At 42.0% G+C, this 10957-nt stretch overlaps 1 protein-coding gene across 26 annotated transcripts in view; it reads left to right on the top strand.

Moving 5' to 3' along the window:
* Nucleotides 1-1004: 1004 nt before the first annotated feature.
* PICALM (phosphatidylinositol binding clathrin assembly protein) overlaps nt 1005-10957 on the top strand; it is a 100805-nt gene continuing 90852 nt past the window's right edge. For 7 of the 26 annotated variants that reach the window (XM_006037200.2, XM_006037199.2, XM_006037198.2 and 4 more), the window contains exon 1: nt 1005-1110. In XM_006037200.2, coding sequence (XP_006037262.1) covers nt 1083-1110 — 28 coding nt within the window. In that variant the 5' untranslated portion in view covers nt 1005-1082. The remainder of the gene's footprint in view (nt 1111-10957) is intronic. The other 19 variants (XM_025193623.1, XM_025193626.1, XM_025193620.1 and 16 more) reach the window with 13 other exon arrangements.

Below are 10957 nucleotides of genomic sequence, written 5' to 3'. Positions count from 1 at the left end.
GAAATCACTTTTTTAATTTTAATTCATCCAAAAACCACCCACAAAAAAGTTCTGAGTAAAATTATCTCCACAGATTTCTCTGACTAAAAAAAACAAAACAACCCCCAATTTGCAGATTTAAAAAAGTAACCGCACATCCACGTTTCCATGATTAAAATGAGTTCTATGATTAAAATGAAACACCATTAATCTATCCATCTATCTATAGATTAGATAGGTAGATAAAATAGATAAAACAGATGAATCTATCTAATCTAGATAGATAGACCAATCTATCTAGATAGATAGATTATATTAATAGATTAGATAGATAGATTAGAGGGATAGATTAGATTAATACATTGGATTATATAGATATTAGATTAATAGATTAGGTTAGATTAATGGATTAGATTAATAGACTAGAATAATAGATTAAATTGATAGATTAGATTAATAGGTTAGATAGATAAATAGATTAGCTAGATTAAATTAATAGATTGGATTCATATATTAGATTAGATTGACAGATTAGATTGCCTAGATCAGATTACATAGATTAGATATATTACATAGATGGATTAGATAGCTAGATTAGAGAGATTAACAGTATTTCATTTTGCTCACAGAAAAAAAGTGGATTTGGGGCTCCCTTTTTTTTTTTAATCCGAAAATTGTGGATTGTATTTTTTTTCCTCATCAAAGAAAAACCAGGTAATCCCCCATTACCTCCTGGCTCTAAAGCAGAGCCCAGACCGTAGACGTAGTCAGAGGCGAGGCGGAGCAGATTTGCACCTGGGGTCAATTGCGAGGCGGGGCAGATTTGCACCTGAAGGGGACTTCGGCCCACTAGTGCTACACAGCCACACACACGTGCACACCCGACTCAGGTTGCAGCGCAAGGAGCAACCCCTCCCCCACGGCGCCAGAGGGAAGCCCCGCGTAAGCCCCCTTACGTCACTCTCCCCGCGCGCGGTGGGGGGGGGAAGCAACGAAGACGCCACGCGAGGGGGCGGGGCCGGGCGGCACTCCCGGGGCCCCAGCACAGCGGGACCGGCTCGGCCGTCTCCAAGACCGTCTGCAAGGCCACGACCCACGAGGTCATGGGGCCCAAGAAGAAGCACCTGGACTGTGAGTCTCGGGCCCCCGCGCCCTCCTGGCCCGTCCCTCACGGCTCGGGGAGGTGGCGGGAGGTTTACCTGGTGTCTTCCCCCTCGTGCCCCGTATAGCTTTGGGTGGGGGGGCGGTGTTTAAGAAGAGACTAGACACCAGCCCCTGGTCGGGGTCGGGTCGGCATGGATTATCTGCTGAGGTTGCGTTGGACCCTTAAAAAATATCAATATCAATATAATATTGATGAAATGGACCCGCTTTTCTCTGCCTGTGCAGCCCCTCCGGTGAGGGGAGTGTGCGTGGCACGGCTTGATGTGCGGGGAGGGGCGTGGGGGAGACGAGCGTGTGACATGACTCTTCTCTGCCTGCACAGCCCCTCTGAGGGGATGAGCGAGCAAGCGTGTGACATCCCGTTCCTCTGGTAGGGAGAGGATGGGGGGAGGCAGCCAAGTCCAGTCTCGCCGGCCGGCCGCTACTTCGCTTCATTGCTTCCTGCCCCTGGGGTTGTGGCTCGGGCAAGGGTACTTGAGGTACTGGGACCTCCCCCTCCCCCCTTCCGTCTCTCTTATTTCTTGTGAAGGCAGTATCAAATTTATTCAGATAGGCCGTCCTTGCGGATTTGGGGAGGCTGGGGCCGAGTGGGTGTACCCACCCATTGCTTGGTTGATTAAAGACGAGATATTGTGTGGACCAGACCTGCCTTCCTTTCGCTGTGTGTTGTATGAGCTCCCTCTGGTAGTTGGGGCCCCGGGTCCTTCTCCAGCGCACGCTTGCAGTGAGTTGTGAGACCATCAGCATGGCAGAAAGCAGGGAAGGGGGTTCCTGGGAGACGCGAGTTGTATATATAGCCAGGCATCTCTCAGGAAGGTTTACATCTAATGGCTTTTGAATCGGAGGAAGGGGAATGCACAAGAGGAGCACTTGAGATGTTTTGATTTCTGAGTAGCTCAGGAAGATGTCAGCTGCTCCGTGGGGAGACTCGAGGCCCACACAGGGACCTCCTACAAGGTCCTTCCTTTTTCTTCCTGCATGGGTCTCCCTTGCTAAGGCTGTGAGTAAACAAAATAAATAAATAATGATTTAAAAAAAAATGAAGGTGGCATCCCATATATCCTTCATTGCAACCCCTGAATCTTTTCCTACCCAACCTGACTTCATCCATTAAATGCTTAAATTGTGAGTAACCTCGACCCATATACAGGATACACCATGTTGTACTGCCCTACTTAAGAAATCGCAGTGTTCCTGAATTAAATAACTAGAAGGCTGGGGGTGGGGACGGAGCATCTTCCACAGGGCCTACTGCCAGTTGCACAATGAAAGGGGACATGAGGAGCAAACTCAAACTAGCCCTGCTAAAGTCTGTGCACCACTTGAATTGCCTTGCCCTCCAGCATGCTCTCTATAGGGTTTGCTGAAGTAACCAGACTGCCACCCTTCAGGGGCTAATGCAAGAGAGGATGGTGGACCTAACCAGGGATGTCCAGGGACACTTGTGCACTATAAACAGTTGTTGTTAAAGGGGAGAGGTGGTTAGCTGTGTTAGCGTGATGTCAGGCAGAAAGCAGGACAGTGTGGCATGCTGGAGACCAAGTGGTTTAGAGAGGCATAAAATTTTGTAAGGTGTTGCCATCATCAGATGCTATCTGACTTTGGAGTTTGCACAAGTGTTGTGTTGAGGGGTACAAGAGCATCATCCTTCATACAGATCATTGCCTAGATGTTTGATATATTTTGAACTACCAAACACAAGCTTGCCTCAAGCTGCTAGAAGGTTGAAAGAGCTTTTCTTTATGCTCCCACTGTACTGAAGCCACTTTGCTGTTGCAAGAATTAGATTTCTGCTGCCTCGTTTGGCTTGTGAATTGCTCAAGTTTCTGCTTCTGTGTTGTGGATTTTTTTTCTTTGGAGCAGATAGACAGACAAAAAATAATTTAATGTCAAACTTATTGCTACTTGCTTATTTTAGACTGTAGCTATATCACTTTTAATCTGGTCTTCAGCAAGCCTATATGCAAGAGCAGCTCTAGTGGAAGTGCTCTTATGATAACATTAAGAAGGTGGCACAAAGTTTTATGTTGGGGAAATGTGTTCTCTCTTTTTCTGTCCCTTAAGGTTGCATAGCTTTTTAGGTCCATCTGAGTAAGGTCTCTACACCTTTGTTCCCCATACAAAATTACCTTCTCAATTCTCCTACACTCAAGCTATGCCTTCCAACCATCAGGTGATAAGGATTTTTTATGTAGCCTGTGAGTCATGGTAGTCCTGACACCAGCTTGGTGGAGGCAGGTGCAGTACATCTACTTACCAAGTCAGAAATCTTCTTAGCTACTCTTTATTATCAGGTTGATTTAAATGAAAATTGAAACCTGCTATTGGTAAGAAGCAGAACATGTCCTAGGCAGGTTGGTGATGTAAACTTTGCAATGCTTTCCTGCACTCCAGTGGTAAGATTCCCAGTTCCCTTCTAAAATGGGAGATTATAGAAATCTAGAATACATTTTGGTGATTGTATGGATTCCATAACCTGTAAGCTTTCAGAATGGACAGGCCCAAAAATGAAATGGCTATTCTGTCTGTAGATTTTGAATGGTTGCATTCTCAGTATTTATTTACCACTGCATAGTGTCACCTTACTTCCATAAATTATCAGCATCCAAAAAGACTTCCTGGATGGATAGCCTCTCCTGTTTTTTACCACTGCTCTCTTCATGAGTTACGGTATTATGGAGCCTCAGAACTGATAATTCACCTTCTTTGTTTGCATCTCTTCCCTCTACAACTCATCTTCCTCAGCCACCCATTAGCCATGTAATCATCAAATGCAGGAAGTACTTCCTGGCCTGTAAGATGAAAACCCTAGTCTCCTGCAAAACAGTGTGCTGCCTTGCCTATTACAAAGCTCTTAGTCACTTTGTTGCTTGGAAGAGGAGAGGGAGTGAAAGATCAAAGTTTATAGCTTGGACATGGACTTTGTTCTAGCCAAGCTGCCTTTTTTTGTTACCTTGCTGAAGTGGCCTGCCCTTCCTCTTCATCTGTCACTGGGTTTTTTTCCCATTTTATTTACTAATTTAGATGCTGACGTTGAAACTAGGCTTCCGTGCTTAATGCTTTTCAACCTCTCAAACTACAGTTCTTAATACTCCTTTAACACGGAACCTGGTTTCACTGAGCTTTTTTTGCTAGTTCTAAGTTCTCATCTGTAGAAAAAAGGCTTTGCTTTTCTGCATTGATTTATGCAAATTTGACCTGTAAATGTCTTGGGGGTGACCTCTTCCTTTTTGTTTAATGCTTTGTTTTCTGTAATCAGTACTCTTTGTTCTGAGAACAATAAATGCTTGAAGTTCTGTTTGAATCTAATTGGTGCTGAAAAATCTCCTGCCAGAACTTAAAGTCATCTTCAGATAATTCTGGGTGAAGTAGTTTACAGTGGTGCAGGACACTGATGGGTCATTTTCAAAAATGGGAAATAAAACAGATAATGCCAAGTAGAGCTTGCTGAAAACTCTGTCAAGTCAAAATCTTCCCTCTTGCCAGGACTGAGAAGAATCAAGAGTGTATTTTCCAATTCTAGTTAAAAGCTTTGATGTAAAACACATTTAGGGTTGGGTCCTTGAACAAGCCTGGTATAATAACTGTTGGCTTATGGATAATGGACTGGTGCTTCTTACAGGAGAACGTGGATGGATAGCTTGAAAGGAAGTTGCAAGGCTGTAATTATCCAGACTTAACAGGAAATCTCTCTGTAGCCACGCCAGAGTAGAACTTCATTGGCTTACTTTGACACACAGCAATGTTCTTTTAAAAAAGAGAATAAATTGGTTAACTTAGTGTTGTTTCTCTCTCTTAGTTACAATAGTAGGTCTTTGTGAGAAGCTTTTCTGTGAAACCAGTAAAACTCAACAGAGTTGGTATACTTAGCAGTCTATTATAACTTCCAGCCCTGTGCATCTTGGTTTTACTAAAAGAAGTCAATAACTACTACCTACACCTGTGGACTACCTATCTACCTTCACCTGTGGACTCTACTTTAGTCTAGATTGTAGTTGTATGCTTCTAGGTGTGGGGCAAAAACATTCAGTAAGACAGTTTGTTCCTGGGTGGCTTATGTTTTAAATGACAGGATAAAGGAGAAGAAAGTATTGTTGCACTGCTGAAGATGGAGAACTAAGCCACAGACACTAGCAGCATTTTCAGTCGGCACCATACCTAGACTTCTGGTTGCTCTGGATGAACTTTTAGTATCGGACCCCCTTATGCCAGAGATGAAGATGATAATACTCCTCCCCCCACCCCATATTCAACCCCCTCTCTGTCTGGGCCCCAGGGTGCTGCCCAGTTTGCCCATGCCTGTGTTGGGTGCTGTTCTCGGTCTTGTAGAGGAAGTCGATGGAGTTGACCAGGGTCCTTGTCTGTAAAACCAATAGTTTTTAAAACTGACCGTTTTGATTCTAATTTTTGAAGTGGCAACAGAGTAGCCACTTTGTGCTCATAAACTGCTAAGGAACAGATCACTTCAGTAGTATTGAAATGCCTTTTTTTCTTCATATTTCCAGGCTTCTTGGCAAGATGACCAGACGTACCATCTGGTCTTCCTTGCTTGTGTTCACTGAAAGATTTCTGGAGGTAATCTATGGCAATTCTTGATTATCCTGAAAATCGGCATAATTGCATCATTGACATTTCCTTTCAGTCTGTTCATCTTTCTCTCTGGATTCCTCCATGAGTCTTTTTAGTATCTCTCCTTTTTTTTGTCTTGCACTTCTCACTTCTTTTTCCTTGAATCCATCAGAAACATCACCTCTTGACTTGTCTTGTCTTGTCAGGAAACAAGGGCTGTGATACTCTGAATCACCAAATTTGGGGGTGGGGGGGGGTGACCATACATTTACAGAAAGAATAGTAATTTGGTTCTGCAGCTGTTGTCTTACTTTGCTTAGTCTCCAGCAGTTGTCAGCTTCAACTGTTTCTTTAGAGTTTCTTTGCTTTTACTTTATATTTACTGAACACCTGGATTCAGTATAATGAGCGTATTTAGACTTGCATTGTCTTACCATGATTTTTTTCACTTGTCATTTAACATTGGGCTGCAACATTCAGCCTTTTACTGAGCTAATCATCTCCCTTTACCTTGTACTGTTCTAGTAAAGATCTCTGGTATTTTTGCAGCCTATGACCTGAGTGAGTAGTATGTTTCAGTCTTCATATTGTTTTATATTTATTTTGAGAGCCATTTATTAACTTGCGTGATAAGTTTAGGTTTAATTTCCTCTTAGCTTGTTTAGAGATTTGTATGCTTGATGTGCAAGGTAGCAACTGTGTTGCGTAATATTACAAAAAGGCTAGTTTCTCCCACATTGAATTACACAAGATTTAAAAAAAGCAAAAAAGTATCTTGCTTTTTAATAATAGTTCTAAGGTGTAAGATGTACTAGCAAGTGAGATTAGTAAAGTGCTGGGAAAGTTCTGAGTTGTATAAAGGTAGTAAAAGTACTATTTAAATGTTTAATAGTGTTTTGTTTTGTTATTTAAAAGCCTGCTTTTAATATCTTCAGTCTCTAAAATTTCAATTTATGGTTGTACACTACATTTTAACTAAGCCTACCCAGGTGTGGTATAGTTAAAACTTAAATGATTGTTTGCAGGAGCTTTTATTTGGTTTATTATAAATGTGTATGTGAACATTTCCAAAATCTAAAGGGTCTTGGTGATTCAAGGACAGATGCAGTCCTCTCACCTTTGTACCATAATTACTATTTGACTTGATTAAACATTTTGTAGTTTAGTCTGTTCTTTAATACTAATTGTTGTCAATGCTTTAGTAAGCTCCTCTTACAATGTTTTGTTTAAGCAATGACATAAAGCATGTATAAGGCTGCTTATGGAAACATTATTCTTCCTGTTTCCTGCCAACTCAACAGTTCTGTCCTTAACAGAAGTAGCAATTTAAGACTAAATATTATCTTTCTGGCATAATAGAGGTCTTTGGATGCTAAGGATCATTCTTACATTGGATCAGAAAGGAATACCTGGGCAATGAACATTCAGCTGAAGTTAGCAAATTACTCTAAAGGAAATGATGGCCAAAGATAAATGTAGTGCTTGCTTTTGGTTTGCATTCTTGTTGTTTTACTGGTTCTGTGTGCACTTTCAAGCAGCTGTATTAAATTTCATTCTTTGCAGTGCTCTTTTGTGATTGTTGTGAAGGGGGGGGCGGGTTTCCTACTGAAGAGTATATGCTCAGGTTTAGTCTCCTTTTTACCTATGAAAATAGATCCAGCAGTTCCTGCTGTTGAATTGTGTATTTCACTCTTGGCTCTGTATTGGTACTGTAAACTTCTAGTGCTCCCTAATCCATGTTGATAGCAAATTCAGGGTACACAATTTCTGTGGCAGGTTGGGTACTGAAAATTTAAGGTCAGCAATTAGGAAATCATAAATGCAAGAACAACTTCAAAATGAGGGCATGTCTTTTATAAAAGATATTACATGTACAGTAAAATAGTACAACTGTAGGACAGACTTGACTGCCCTGTTTTTATGAAATACTGGTCATATGAATACTCAAATGCTAGTAAAATTTTACTGAAGGAAAATAAACTTATACAAACTCAAGACACAAACAATATTTAACTTCTTTCTAGGACAGAACACTAGTAAAAATTATATTTGGGAGGGGGGAACTATATGCAAATCACAGAAAGAGACACTTTTGGTAGGGGTCCTTCATCTTATATTTTTTTTATGTGAATTACAGAATCAAACTGCATGTTGATCAGTTGCTGTCATAGGAATCATGACAACGTAATCAAAATGTCTTTTAAAAAAAAAAAAAAAGGTGGGATGCTTTATCTTTGTCCTGATTTGACATGATCCTTGTCCTTCAGAAAAAAATAATTTCATTTAATACTTTTTTTTTTTTTTTTTTTTTTTTTTTTTAAGGAATAGCTCAAAAATTGAAAACTTGCTTCAGAATTCTTCATTGTATTGGCTTGTCTTCACCTATATGTACCCTATTCTTTTTTTCCTTCACACAAATGCATGTTGTTATAATTCTTTAGGCACTTTTTTCAATATTAAGACAGTGCCAGCAGTTCTTTGTCTAGGATTAGAAGGGCTGCCATTTAAAACTACTCTGGGAATCTCTATTTACAGTACTGTGGTACAGTTTCTTGGGTAGCTAGTTCACCTGGGAAGTGTTTACTGTATCATCAACAGATGACTATCATCTGTAATTGCTGCAGAAGGCAGGGCAACATAGTGTCTTATAGATTAGTAGGGGTGCCACAAATTAAGCCCTTAGTGCTACACTGATCCCTCTAACCTTGCCTGATCTGCTGTTCTGCTTTCAGCTCCCTGCACTGTGCTTCCTGTGTCCTCCCTGGTCTGCTGCGTGGCACTTGTGTTGCAGGTTGACCACTGCTGGTACAAACTAACTTATTCAGAGAGGCATGACCCACAAAAATCATTGCTTCTCAAGTTTCCTGGACCATCATGCTATAGTATCACTCCAGAACTACCATAAATATAGCTTGCAAAAGCTTATGCTAGTGTGTGGCACAGTAGGCTGTAGCTTAGGAAAAGCCACCCCTTTCAGCCATCATGCCTCTCTGCCAGCTGTTTATATAAGTGTGTTTCCAGTTTCCCTGAGCCTTGGCTTTGTTTTCTTCATTTAGGTTTAGTCACTGGATACTGTATATAGTATCTTTACAAATTAACCAGTAGTAGACACTACTTTGGCAGGTTTTTTGTCTATTTAACAGCTCCTGCTTAGTATATACCATAGTCTTTATTTTTATATTTAAAAGAATAGCTTTGGTAAGTGGGTGGTTGGTTTTCTGTTTTGTTTTTTACTGCTTGCAAGTATGGCTTAAATATTTACATACTAACAAAGTGTTTAATTATTAAAATAATATTAATATTTGATCAAGCTGACTTCATATTTCTAGAAAAGCTGTTGTGATTACTGAACTAGTCTGGATTTTTTTCAAATTACTGCACTTGTATTCATGTGAATTACAGGCCCAACATGAACTGCTTATAGATTTTAGAGCTGCAATTCTTGGCTGCCTGCAGACATGGGGGAGGGGGAAGGGGATGGTGCTTTTCTTTAAATTTGGCGCTTTCCTGTGCTGAGCCCAGCGCATGCCCAGAAGAGGAAGTGTGTTAGTTGCACCTGGCTTTCCCACTGTCTGTAGAGATGGGGCACTTTTTAGTGTGGGATTTTTGGCACGTTTATATAATAGCTGATTGAACCAGCTTTGGCTAAAAGTGCCAAAAGCCCTGCTGGAAGTGCCCAATCTCTACAGATGTGTTGTTGCTTCTGGTAGAGCGCTTTCCTCCCCCTTCCCCACAGGGATTATAGGCAGGATTTAGAAGATGGAGTAAAGTACATTTGACTACTAAAATATTTTTATTTCATTGGCTCTTATTGTCATTACTATATTTCTCTAACTTTCTGGCTTATATCTGTGTTGGCTAATCGTAGACAATAGACGCATCGTATTAATAACCAGCTATGTTTTTTCTGAAGTCCTGTATCTTGACTCTTACAGCAGTGTCCCTAAATTTGGGGAGTGGAAAAAATTTTTAATCTCAGGTAACAATCTGAGCACTCGTGGTGCACAGGCCAGGTCCCGGAGGACTGGAAAAGGACCAGTGTGGTCCCTATTTTCAAGAAGGGAGGGAAGGAGGATCCAGGCAACTGTAGGCCAGTCAGTCTCACCTTCATCCTTGGCAAAGTCTTTGAAAAGATTATTAAGGCTCATGTATGTGAGAGGCCAGCTGGAAAAATTACGTTGAGGGGAAACCAGCACAGGTTTGTAGCAGGTAGATCATGCCTGACTAATCTGGTTTCTTTTTATGACCAGGTTACAAAATACCTGGACGCAGGAGTAGGGGTAGACATCGTTTACTTCTGCTTCAGGAAAGCCTTCGATACTGTATCCCATCCCATACTGGTGAACAAATTAAGAGGCTGTGACTTGGATGGTTACTCAGTCTGGTGGGTGGTAAATTGGCTAGAGGGTCATACCCAGAGAGCAGTGGTGGATGGGTCGGTATCAACCTGGAAGGGTGTGGGCAGTGGGGTCCTGTGGGGCTCGGTCCTTGTATCAGATACTTTTCAACGTTTTCATCAGTGACTTGGAGGAAAGGAGTGAAGTGTACTCTGTCCAAGCTTGCAGATGATGCAAAACTGGGGAGAAGTTCTCTGCCCTCCGGTGTGTCCACAACTACAGGCATACCTGGACAGGTTGGACAAGTGGGCAGAAAACAATAGAATGCAATTTAACAAGGAGAAATGCAAAGTGCTGCACCTAGGGAGGAAAAATGTCCAGCACACCTACTGCCTAGGGAATGACCTGCTCGGCAGCATGGAAGCAGAAAGCGATCTTGGAGTCCTAGTGGACTCCAGGATGAACATGAGTCGGCAGTGTGACGAAGTCATCAGCAAAGCTAACTGCACTTTGCCATGCATCTGCTGATGCATGATAAACAGAACCAAGGAGGTGATACTTCCCCTCTATCGGGCACTGGTCAGACCACAGTTGGAATACTGTGTGCAGTTTTGGGCACCGCACTTCAAGAGGGATTTGGATAACTTGGAGAGGGTCCAGAGGAGGGCCACTCATGTGGTTAAGGGCTTGGCCTGCAAGCCCTTAACCATATGAGGAGAGACTAGGGCACCTGGACCTCTTCAGCCTCTGCAAGAGAAGGTTGAGAGGCGACCTTGTGGCTGCCTGTAAATTCATCATGGGGGTGCAGAAGGGAATTGGTGAGGCTCTACTCACCAAGGTGCCTCTGGGGGTCACAAGAAATAATGGCCACAAGCTAGCAGAGAGCAGATTTAGACTGGACATTAGGA

Source organism: Alligator sinensis, unplaced genomic scaffold, assembly GCF_000455745.1.
Source record: "Alligator sinensis unplaced genomic scaffold, ASM45574v1 scaffold523_1, whole genome shotgun sequence".
Classification (NCBI taxonomy): Eukaryota; Metazoa; Chordata; order Crocodylia; family Alligatoridae; genus Alligator; species Alligator sinensis.
Note: the sequence above shows the minus strand (reverse complement) of the source record. Positions and strands in the feature narration are given on the sequence as shown.